Consider the following 12,608-nt stretch of genomic DNA (forward strand, 5'->3'; position numbering starts at 1 on the left):
TACTGGCACAAGCGGGAACAATGAGGAAGAGGCAGGTGTCAGAAGGTAGTGGCTTGTGGAATCCACGGGGCTTACGTCATGGCTCCTCCAGGTATTACAAGCCTCTTGAACAAGAGCATGAATAGTGTCATTAATAGCATCCTCGATCATCCGCACCGGTGCGCACCGGTGCACTGAGTAGCGCCCCGTCGTCTTCGATCAAGTACACCGGTGCGCACCGGACGTCCTCGATCAACGGAGCGCACCCTCCCGGTGCGGCTTTTCGTTGCCCCAACGCGCACCAAGAAAATCGACGGTGCGCCGGGGTGCAGTCCCATCAGGCATTGCGGCCTGGAGCGGGAATCGAGAAGATGGCGGGAGTGGCAGTCGTGCAGTTCGTCGAGATGGCGACCTTACGAAAACGAGCACTTCTCGCAGCGGCACTCGATGAGTTCCTTAGCTCTTCGGACAGCGAGGATGACGAGTTTTTTACCATCGCCACGATTACCGGTGATTGCTGCGGCGGCAAGGAGCGCCCGAAAGTCATGAACTTCGTGGAGAGCGTTGTGAAGCGCTTCGGTAACACCGAGGTACGGCTATTATCTGGTGGTACTCTTTCTTAAACCAGTGATAATGGGCAAGATATATATATATATATTTTTTTTTTCAGTTCCGAAAGCATTTCCGGGTAGCCCGAGACGTGTGCTACAAAGTGATAGCTGACTATGAGAAGTCGGAGTTCTATCCTCGTGGCCATGGTCCCTACCCCCGGAAGAACGCTGAAGAACATGTACTTTCCCTCCTTTTGGTGAGTAAGTTAGGTCGGAAGATTGCTCTCAATCTGAGCTTTGAATATGACAGGAAAAGTAAATTTTTTTTCAGGTCTGCTGGAAACAAACTAAGTGAGCGAGCCGTCGCAGTGATATTTGGCACGGCAGAAAGCATTCTTCATGACATCGTCGAGCGGGGGCAAGCTTCTTGGAAAGCATCAGTACCGACGTCATTCATTTTCCCATATCTGCACAAGCTAAGGTTGCAGCTAGTGCGAAATTCGAAAAGGTAAAGTTAGTTTTGCACCTGCTTGAAAAAGTACTGATCACAAATTAACTTCAGATTTCAGGCTTCCCTCGTGTTATTGGGCTGTGTGGATGGCACCTATGTGGACACCAGATGCCCTGCACATAAAATTCCATCCACGTATACGAACAGACACGATAAGAAGTCCTACAGCATGCAAGCAATTTGCGATTCTGATCGAAAGTTCCTAGATGTCTTTCTCGGGCACACGGGGAAAACACACGACGTACAGGCATTCAGGCGGTCCTTTGTCTTGGATGACTTGCCACAAATCTGTGAGGGTGACAAGTATCATATACTAGGAGATGCAGCGTACCCCCTAAGAGAGTACCTCCTAACTCAATTTAGGAACTACGGCAAACTCGTGCCGGACGAGGTGAACTACAACTTAAAGCTGAGCCAGACACGTGTCCGAATAGAAAATGCCTTTGGGCTACTGAAGGGACGCTTCAGGCAGCTTTTATACCTTGAGTTCTGGAGTGTCAACAAGGCCACACAGTTTATTCTTGCGTGTTGCGTCTTGCACAATTTGTGTATCGACGCAGGAGACACAGATATAGATGGGGAAGAAGTAAAAAATGCAAGCAAGGGTCGCAAGCCAGGCCCGGGCGACGCTTGAGATAAAGAAAACCCCAAAAGGGAGAAGCTACTAAGACAACTGGGTGAAGAAAAGAGAAAAAAAATTGCATGCTACCTTCGCACAGTCCAGTAACTTGTCAACGTTCCTGTGCACCACTATGTTGTAGGAAAGTGTGCGGCACCTGCCAACTTTTTCGTGCACTCTGTTGTTAGGAAACAACATAATAAAGTAATTATGCATTTGACCTGATCCTCGGTCCTGCAAAGCAATAGCATACATAGTTTCTACAGCCTCAGAAACCAACTAGAAAAATAACTCCATTAAATTTAATATTTATAAATACAAAAACGTAACGGATGTCTGTCCATATAAAAGCACGTCTTGGCTAATAATCCTTACATCTACACGCCTACCATTAGGCTTCAAGATCTTCTTCAGGAGCCAGAAGACTGCGCAAAACCTCCAACTTCTCTTTGTGGCGACGTTCCCGCTGCTCTTCTCTGTGCATGTGTATCTTCCACATCATTTCACACAGAGTTCACCTTCTGCTTTTTCATGGGCGGTGTATCTTTGGCATGTTCTGGCTTAGTGCTATCCAAACTGCGTGAAGTGGCCGAGAATTTAAACTCGACTTGCCCAGGTCCTCTAAGAAGCTCCGGTTGCACACTGTCGTCAATGGACTTGATTTTTTTTTTAATTCCTCATATTAGGGAACAGAAACAGGATTTGCACCTGATGAGGCATTGTGCTGTTTCCGTTCCGTCCGGCGTTTCTTTATAGTTTTAAAACGGTTCTGACACTGATCTGCTGTTTTGTGGGAGCCGAGGTCATTAGCAATATCCTCCGAGATGGCTGCCCACATGGCTTTTTTGTTCTTAAAAGTTTTCATGGGCCCCACTCGGCTCAGATAACTTTGATATTTATCAAGAAGCAGCCTGGTCTCTCCTTCACTTCATTCACTCTGGGTTGGAGCACCGTCAGGCAGGATGCAGTCCTTTCCTTGAAGAAAAAACGGTTACCTGTTGTCTCTTCAGACTCTGGAAGCAAAAAATAAGTTTAGATCAACTCACTGAAATATTTAGAACTAATAATAGTAGCTAAAACTTATTTAATATAAAATAAGTTTAAAATTTATTGCAACAGAGAAGCCAGTTATCCATGGTGTATTTTAATTTTAAAAAGGGAGTAGGGAGTCTAGGGACTGCTGTTTCAGCATAACTTGGCAAACAGTAGGGTCCCAGTGAGCCCATTGGAGTGTTTGAGGGAAGCACATGACAATGTATACCGACAGTGTTCACCGAGCTCTTGACATACTTTGCTCTGTTGCCCCCACTGGCTCACAAGGTTCAAACTTTCTCCCTTTGTCAGCTCATGCTGAAATAGAATATAGAACATCCTGGCAAAACCCAACAAGGACTCTCGGCAACCTACATTGCACTACAAATTATAGGGCTGTGCTAATGTATATGCTTGTGTTGACTGATACACTTCATGCGTCCCGAAGCAGTACAATCCCTGGTCTCTTATGAAGGACGGTCATCACAAGGCTCGTTCAATTTGCTTGCACCTCCTGCACCGGTACAGAAAAGTGTAGAGCAGTGTACTTCCGGTATGTGTATTAAGATACACCCGGAAGTACACTGCCCTAGACTTTCTGCACCGGCGCAGGAGGTGCAAGTAAATCGAGCGAGCGTGCTGGGACCATAGCCTGGAGCAGGAGTAGGACCTAGACAAGCCCCGACAGAAGAGACGGTGCTTCCTTGATGCCGGTGAAGGTTTGGCAGCTTCGAGGTGGAACCCATTGTGAAGAATGAGACAAGACTCGCTGGTGGTGATGAACAATGGGTCTAAGGTGGTTGCCTTAGAATGTTTAATATGTACCAGTTCAATTGTGATGCCTAGCGTGAAATGAAACAAACACGGAACATACACATACAAATGGCTTAATCGAAGTAATGATTTTAGTGAATAAAAATATTATTTACAAATACAACAGTGTCCCTCCCTTATACAATAACAGCTAGAAGGAAGAATGTGGCATGTTAAAATCTCACTATACACAAATCTTGAAAATCACTTCAAGTGGTTAAGTAGCCAGCACTGTTCCTTTAATCTCCGCACAAAGTCATTGCTTCCCAAAAGGCAATTGAAATCCTTTTCAATTGCCTTTTGGGAAGCAATTCAAGACACAATATAACTTTTCCCCCTTCAATAACAAAACAAAACTACCAGGTCACTAGAGAAAGTGTAATCATATAAAAAATACACTGTGTAAATTCACAACCCAAGCTGTAGGTGTTTGTTATGGACATAAACCAGCCCAGGAGGCTTCAAACAGGTTGAGCAGTCAAGGGAACTGCAGCAACTGCTGTACCCTTTTATGGCCTCCATAGTAAACCTGAGACAGGAATAATAAAAAGAGACAGAAAAACAAAGTGCTAAACACAGCTTGTCTCGGTTTTGCTATGGATGTCATTCATGAGCTTGCCTGAGTTGTTTCCCTTTCTTCACCATCCTATGCACTATGTACTGTGTGCAGATTATGATATGGTGCTAGTTGCACTGCCACATCAGTTCATCCTAGAACGCTTTCACGTGCGTTTTGCGAAGGGTGATACCAGTCTGTGTAGTACCTGATGCCAACAACTGCATCGTAAGGAAAGTGCAAAGAAATAGATGGGAATAAAATGCTGCCATAGCACTGTCAATACTAAAAGCTTCTGAAACACACTTTCACATGCTTCAGAGCAAAAAATTAACAAATTCATTGCAACAAAAATGGAATGATGTCACCACACCAGGCAAAGCACACACCCTTGTCCATCCTAACGAAAAAGTGAGTTGATATCCATATAGGAAATGCACATGTCATGACGTATAAGCATTTGGCTTGGAGAAGAAAAAGAAAACATTGAACACTGCGGTACTGAAAATCAAAAACATTCAGCTAAAATTAAATATGATAAATAGACTCATAAAGAAAAGGTGACGTCTTGTGGCAGGAGAGTACATAGTTCTTGAGAGGTGTCGGAAGTTTCTTTTGATGAACTGGCCGGCCTTGCAGTGTGGTCGGCTCAGAAGTTGCTGATTGACATGCACATTATTATCACCATCACTCACACCTGTGCTGCCTGGAAGAGGAGGCACTGACGAAGGCATGCCTGGACAAGACACAATGAGGGCGTTCGTAGTCACCGGTGAAAAAGGCTGGACAGGATCATGAACGTTGGGACCCTCGGACAGCAGAAGTTTGGATCAGGAGCACAGGCAAGCACTGTCACCTGAAATGGACTTGGCACAGCAGGTGCCCAGCTGCAACTGGGTAACTTGTGAAATAAGCAGGTACACATGACCACATTGAACAGGATTCCCAGAGGATCACCATCGTCATCCCAGTAGGGATTTGTATCATGTTGTTCTGAAAGAGTGGATGTCATTGTTAACTTGGAGGCATTGCACGTTTGACCGTCCGGAAACTTGTACGTTGCTGGATTTGGGGTGTAGCGAATTTCCAATGTAACTTGTCCTTGCTTCATGGTTGAAAAATGTGAACGGCTTGATCAGTGAAGAACCGTAGCCGTTGACCAGTCGAAATATGACTAAAGGTGCACCTGCCCACATAAATCAGGTTGACCTGAAAAATTGTTTGGGGCTTTTGAGGATGACATCTGTAGTGGTCGTGGATGGCCACTATGAATGCGTGGAAAGAGACAGGAAAAGCGACGATAAAGAGTGCCTCAAAAGGCTTGTAAAAATGCTGAAAGGCTCACATTGTGGGACGCGAGATGCCGGTGTCCCGGGATCCATGTGCGAATCCCGGTGAACGGAAAGACGTCAAGCCAGCTCGGAGTTTCGATGAAGACTTCTTTTCTCGTGACCAGCGTACAGACATTCAGATCCACGGGGATCAGCACTGCCGTTCACACGGGCAGATATGCCACTGCCGGACAAGTGGTGCCATCTCGTCGCAGCAGCACACACCATGAACTTCTTGAGATTGTTAATAGCACACTACAACATCCTCTAAAAATCTCTGTTGAACCTACCTTGCGAGCCAACTAAATCTTTGTCCCTTTGAAGGAACTGCATAAATTGGTTTCTTAATGCATCACGCTAATATTTTGTACAGAGGTGGCCAAAAATGGTGCATTTACTGCATCGAAATTTCAAATAACTAATTAAATCACCAGTGTGAAAATAAGATATGAAGTCCAATCACCTTGCCAACATATGTCAAACTGCTGCCATCTCTTGGCTCTTGTATCACCTGTCTTTCAGAACTTCAGCTTGGGCGAGTTGGTAATTCATGATAATGCTTCACAGCGCACAAGATCAGACACACTTAAAAAGGAAAATCACGCATACACAGGAAGAACACAGCGTTGTGTGAGTGTTCTTCCTGTGTATGCGTGATTTTCCTTTTTAAGTGTGTCTGATCTTGTGCGCTGTGAAGCATTACCTGTCTTTCACTTGAAGACGGTCGCCATAGTTAGCTAATTCGCAGTCTGGTAACCTCATTCTTTGGAAATTTTATACACAAAATTCACCACCTTCGTCCCCCTGTACAAACTCGTAGTCGTGCGGTCCCTTCAGGCCAGCGATGCATTTGGCTCACACGGGATGTATCCGTTCATGGAGCAACACAGAAGGCGCTTCTCCTGTTGCTGAGTGAAAATTTGGACGGCAGGTTTGTATGCCCTTGCTCTGGAAACTCGGAGTATGCACATAAAAAAAAAAAATTCATAGAAAAATACGCACCGCTGATGGCCGTCGAAGGTGTCGAAGGTTGTACTGCACTGCCGACCGTCGATGGTCCTGCGCCGCCGATCGTCGAAGGTCCTGCGTCGCCGACCGTCAAAGGTCCTGCGCCGCCGGCAAACGAGGATGCCCAGGCTTGCAACCTCGACGAATCTGTTTGATACAAAACTTTAAATGAAATAATCTGATCCCTCGTCAGTGATGCGTAAAAGGACATAAGTCAGCTGCCTTAGTAAGCCTCAGAATGTATCAAGCAAAACTGTACACTAACTCTTATTTTTTTTTGAAAAAAAAAGAAAAAAAAAAAACAACTCGCCGGCCATCAGATCGTCGAGGTCCGCCTTGGATAACGTCACGCGATGTCTGGCACCATTCACAAAAACCTCAACCGTGTTCATCTTTTACCACTGCAAAAAGAGCACGCAAACAAAAAAAAAAGGCCAAGCCCGCTGACAGCTGTCAAAAAGAGAAAAGCGTGAAAAAACGACGACGACGAGTCCGGTAGGACCATTCTCTACATTGCTCTAGAGGTAAATGACAATTTTATATATATATCTGTCACCGATTCTTCCGCAACCCCTCGTTCTTCAACGAGGGGCAGCAGTCCTCGGCTCTTGAAGCAGTGACCCGTCTCCGACCAACGGGGATTAAGGAAAATGAGCCATCCAAACGCACCGCCACAAGCATGCAGCGCAGACCAATCAGCCGAATCATCCAACATCTCTGAGTGCTCCCCTGATAACGTCATGGAGGAGTCTGATGACGAAGGTGGATGGATCACCAAAGTAGCAAAGAAACGACGCCACGGATCCAATTCGAGTGAGGCGACGATCATCACTCAGCCTACTCACAACCTTGTGGTCATTGTCAAACCTACTAATCCGACCACGATCATCACTAGCATGAATCCCCTGGCTCTGAAACAGATGCTAGAAAACCTGGCACCAGACGGAGTAATCCAAATTCGACCAAATTATCGCCTTAACCTATTGGCCATAGATGCAAGAAATATAGAATCAACGAAGTCCCTTCTTCAGCTGAAGAAGCTTGGCACAATCCAAGTTCAGACGTATGAGCCAGCACCCCCATCTTCCAATGTTGGCGTTATTCGCGGCGTATCAACAGAGATCACAGACGCGGACCTCTGGGCATCAATAAGGGAAAAAGCACCAGTCATTCAAGTGAGGAGACTCGGCAAGACAGAGGCGGTAAAGCTTGTCTTCTCCACCAGAACCTCACCACAATACGTCTTTGTGGGGCACACACGATACAGTGTCCTTTCCTACCTCGAAAAACCGCGGCAGTGTCCTAAGTGTAACCGCTTCGGACATCTGGCGGGCACATGCTCCAAAACGGAACGCTGCAGCCGATGTGGTGGAGAACATGTCGTCAGCGAGTGCGAAGCGAAGCAACCAAGGTGCATAAACTGCAAGAGAGGCCACGATGCCACATCCCGGAACTGCCCAGCCTACAAAGCTGAAAAGCAGATAACTAACTACAGAAGCTCGAACAATGTCGACTATACGTCTGCCAAAACTGTCATCACGAATGAACAAAAGGTTCGAGGACTGGAGAAGCACCGCACTCCCCACAAGCAAAAGCAAAGCTTGAAAGGAGACAAGAAAGCTATCATCCCAGAGATGAATGAAACCGATTTTCCCCCGTTGGATACTTTGTCATCAGAAATCATGCCGAAGCCAATGGTCCCGTCTGCAGAGCAGCCAGAGTCTTCACCCAAGAATGCAGAAGCTGTTTCGACCCAGAATACTTCTAAGAACCAAGAAGTACCAAGAAAATGGGCAAGAGAACACCCAGCTCAAAAGAAGCCAAGATCAGTTGCAACACCCAAGTCTCAAAGCCTTGGTAATGCGTTGTGCACAATTGTCACGTTGTTGCGCTCCTTCCTCACTTCTCTCCAGTCACCCATCGCTCAAGCAATGATCACAATTATTGACATTGTTGTTCCACTTGTCACTTCCTGGTGCAACTAGACTGCTTCATCAGGAACAACACATCGCAAAGTGAAAAAACGAAACATACAAAGAATACACTTCCTCGCTGCAATAAAAGCAGCTTATTTCCCACAATAATTCAGTGGAATGTCAACGGGCTTCGAAACAAGATAAATGACTTACGGCAACATTTACGGAGACACGAAGTCGAGGTACTCGCCCTCCAGGAAACCAACTTGAAGTCAGGAGCGATCCGACTATCTCCCTACGTTATCTACACCAGTACTCCCCGAACAACATCAACAACAACAGACGCACCTAAGGCATCTCTATTTGTACACAGAGACTTACCTCAGTTCCAAGTGGATCTTTCAGATCTCTGCGACCAAAGCGCAGAATACGTGGCTGTCACGATACAAAAAGACAACTCGGACGCCATGACAATCGTATCGGTATATATTCGGCCCAGTTCTCCTTGGAATCCTTCCTTCTTACGCACGATCCTTTCTCGGTGTAAGCCAGCCACGCTGATCCTTGGAGACTTTAACGCGCACAACGAGGCCTGGGGGGACAAGCAAACGTCCGCTCGTGGCCGGTCTCTAGAGGATACCACTACAGCTATTGGCCTCCGATGTCTGAACGACGGCACTGCAACCTTTGTGCGACCTGGCGTAGAGAGCAGTGTGCTCGACCTGAGTTTCGCCACCGCTGCAGTACGTGCGCTCTGGCTCGCCGAACCCGACAGCTGGGGCAGTGACCACCTCCCTATTATAATTACTTCCCCAGAGAAAAAACCTGTCACCCACAAGACTTGTTCTGTAACAAACTGGGATGCCTTCAGAGTGTACTTCGAAGATATAATATCTACTGGCACCAGTGATCACACGACCGCCATCTCTCAGGCGCTCTGCAAAGCGACACGGAGAGTTACGGTTCCTATATATAGACCCAACCCGGACCTAAAATACTTAAGGCTACGTGCCTCGCGCCGCAATGCACAACGACGTGCCTTGAAAACATCAAGACAAGAGGATATACAACGCTATCGAAGGATTGATGCGGCATTTCGTAGGCATACCATGCGCTTACAACGGAGACAATGGCGACAGCGATGTGAGACCCTTCACTCCCCCGGTGGCGGAAGGCAAGCATGGCGAATGGCCCGCATCCTGGCGGGTCATGCTGTTCCCCGCTTACCGGTCCTTGGCCTTGCTATCGCGCAGAACATCACGTTGCCTCAAGCCGCGGAACTCCTTGCTGATGAATTCATCTCTGCTCCCGCTCCGCCACCGGGATTTGTCGCAGCCACTGCTACCAGCACGCCAGCGCAGGTTGCCAGCAACTCCGATTTCACGCTTAATGAACTACAGCATGCTCTTCAGCGTTCTTCTCGGAAACGCACCGCACCAGGCCCAGATGGGATAACTTTTCAAGCGCTTCGTAACCTTGATGATATGACGCTTCCTGGCCTTCTGGAATACTTAAATCATATTTGGCGCTCGTCTGATATTCCTCCTGCCTGGCTCAGATCTGAGGTTGTTCCCATTCATAAACCAGGAAAACCGATAGGTGTCACCAACTCCTACAGACCGATATCTCTTACATGTTGTCTGGGGAAGGTGATGGAGCGAATGGTCCTACGGCGCCTTGACTGGCAGCTCGAGACATCGGGCGCCCTGCCTAATCAGCTGTCTGGCTTCCGCAAACAACGTTGTACGACAGACGCGATCGGCAGCCTCGTATCAGACATGGAACAATCGAAGGCAACAAGGCAAGCAACAACAGCAATATTTCTCGATATTAAGAAAGCATTCGATGCAATTCCGCACGAAACCATTATTGCTCAGCTTACAAGGCTCGGGGTTGCAGGCCGAGCTCTGGCATTCGTACGCGCCTTTCTTACAGAAAGGTCTATGCACGTACGCCTAGGTGGAATTCGAAGTTCCCAACGTACGGTAACCCAAGGCGTTCCCCAGGGCAGTGTTATAAGCCCTCTCTTATTTAACGCTGCTATGGCGGCACTGCCTGAGGCTCTACGGCGTACGAAGTCATCGGGACCTGTCATTAACATCGCAATATACGCTGACGACGTGGCCCTCTGGACTACCGCCCCGACTAAGATATATAGCAAGATGCAACAAACCCTCCAGGACGGATTGACTATAGTTGTAGACGAGATTTCTAGACTAGGCCTTACGCTTTCCGCCTCCAAAACAGCTGCCCTTCAATACCATCCAACGGCTAGAGCATCGATCAACAAAATCTACACAATTAACGGAACAGATGTAGCACGTGTCCGAACGTACTCCTACCTGGGGTTTCTTCTGGACGACCACATCTCCTGGAAGCCTGCAGTCAAGGCAACACTGATCAGATGTCGCCGCCACCTCAACGCCGTTCGAATGATGATGGGCAGCAGGTGGGGAACGTCTCAGGTCATGATGCTACAGTTATACAGAGGCCTCATTCTTTCGAGATTATTATACGCCTTGCCGCTGATTCACCTGAGCAATGCACAGTCTGCAGCCATTGAGACCCTGCAAAGGATTGCACTTCGCTTCTGTCTGGGTTTACCGAGATACTCCCCGAACATTCCAACGCTGGTTGAAGCGAGGGTCAACCTTGTCGAGAACCACGGCAGAGAGCTGACACTTCGCCACATCGCAAGGCAAACATCCTGCCGGTCAACAGAGTCCCTCTTGAACCATATTCGAAGTTGTCCTCAATCTCGCCTTGGATCTCTCGCTAGAGACTTTGAAGGAATTGTGGGCACCTTAGATAGAATCTACCCGGCACCACCACCTTACGCCTCGCCGCTGAACATCAGTGAATCTATTCCGGAACTCAGAAGCAAACGCTCCACAGCCCAAGTTGTCGCTCGGACCCTCGCAGAATACCGAATTGAGGTGGATTTTCTAGGATGGATGCGTGTATATACCGACGGCTCGGTACTTCATAGCCGCAAATCATCCACTGCAGCAGTTTTTATACCGGAACTAAAAATTGCCAAATCAAGGAAACTGAGCTTTCACACTACATCTACCACTGCCGAACTTGCCGCGCTTTGGCTAGGCCTTGACATCCTCGACAGTATCCCTCACAGTGGAAAGGCAGTGTTCCTCACAGATTCCAGAATAGCTTTACAACTTCTCGGTAGCCTCGAAGACGCCCCACAATATGCCAGATACATTGGACACATGACAAGAAACCTAGAGTCTAAAGGATGGCATATAGCATACCAATGGCTGCCATCACACGTCGGTATCTCGGGCAATGAGACAGCCGATCGTCTCGCTAATGCAGCTCACCACATTCATGTACCAACACTTGTTATACCAAAAATGTATGAGGCCAGACTTATTATTCACAAAGAAATAGAGAAACTACATCCGGACACGCGCGTCTCTACCGGGAAGCCACCCGCACGCGTGCCTCCAAAGCTGTCCCGAGCCTCCGCTTCTCTACTGCACAGACTTCGCACTGGTTGTGCCTTTACTGCGAAAGCCCTTCACCGTATGGACCCAACAATAAACCCAAACTGTCCATCCTGTGATGTTCCCGAGGACCAGGACCATCTCCTCTGGACCTGCCCTACTCTAGCGGACAAAAGAAAATCGCTTCTCGACGGCCTGCGGCAAGCAGGCGTAGCAAGTGCTACAACACAGGACATTCTTTTTCCCCCAGGTTCTGCACGCGATGTCTCGAGAACATTCGCCGCAGTTCTCAAGTTCTTGGAGGACACCAGTTTATTTGACCGCCTCTAACCCCGGTGTCTGACATACACTGGGCGATGGCAACACTTCAACAACCGAGCCACAAGAACTGCTGACCAATTGTTCTTTTTTTTTTTATTCTTCATCTTCCTTTCTGATCCCTTTTCATCCCATTTTCCTTCTTCTCTTTTCAATCTGTTCTTTTTCTTTACTTCTCTTCTTTCTTTAACTTTTTCTCATCTCCCCTTTCATCCCCCTCCCTTCCCCGGAACTAACTCGCCCCCACTAAAGGAGTGGCCAACATGTCCCGGCTTTCCGCTACCCTCACCACTAACTACTACTAGAGAAAAGCGTCTGCTCAATTGCAATGCGCGCCAAAATCCAGGTGACGCATGGTGGCGCTACCGCCGACACAGGCGCGGTGCAGTTTGTCTTCTAGCGAATTCGTTTCACACGCACTGGCACCGTTCGAGTTCTCTCCCAGAATGCATCGCACTCACAGAGTGTTGCACGGAAAACTGGACTCAAACGAACTCGCCAAATGCACCG

General features: G+C 47.7%; 1 protein-coding gene and 1 pseudogene across 1 annotated transcript; both read left to right on the forward strand.

Moving 5' to 3' along the window:
- The first annotated feature begins 383 nt into the window (after positions 1–383).
- On the forward strand, positions 384–2,628 carry LOC121045902 (annotated as a pseudogene).
- Positions 2,629–11,270: 8,642 nt separating this feature from the next.
- Positions 11,271–12,134, forward strand: LOC121837130. The gene has a single exon (XM_042292624.1). It carries the CDS (start codon positions 11,271–11,273, stop codon positions 12,108–12,110), a length of 840 nt encoding a protein of 279 aa, XP_042148558.1. The 3' UTR covers positions 12,111–12,134.
- The last annotated feature ends 474 nt before the right edge of the window (positions 12,135–12,608 follow it).

The sequence above is a fragment of the Ixodes scapularis genome, unplaced genomic scaffold (assembly GCF_016920785.2).
Source record: "Ixodes scapularis isolate PalLabHiFi unplaced genomic scaffold, ASM1692078v2 PGA_scaffold3__209_contigs__length_174095766, whole genome shotgun sequence".
In the NCBI taxonomy this organism is placed as follows: domain Eukaryota; kingdom Metazoa; phylum Arthropoda; class Arachnida; order Ixodida; family Ixodidae; genus Ixodes; species Ixodes scapularis.

What these genes read in the sequence shown, in the direction of transcription:
- LOC121837130 (XM_042292624.1), top strand. Translation starts at nt 11,271, where the DNA reads ATGCGTGTATATACCGACGGCTCGGTACTTCATAGCCGCAAATCATCC.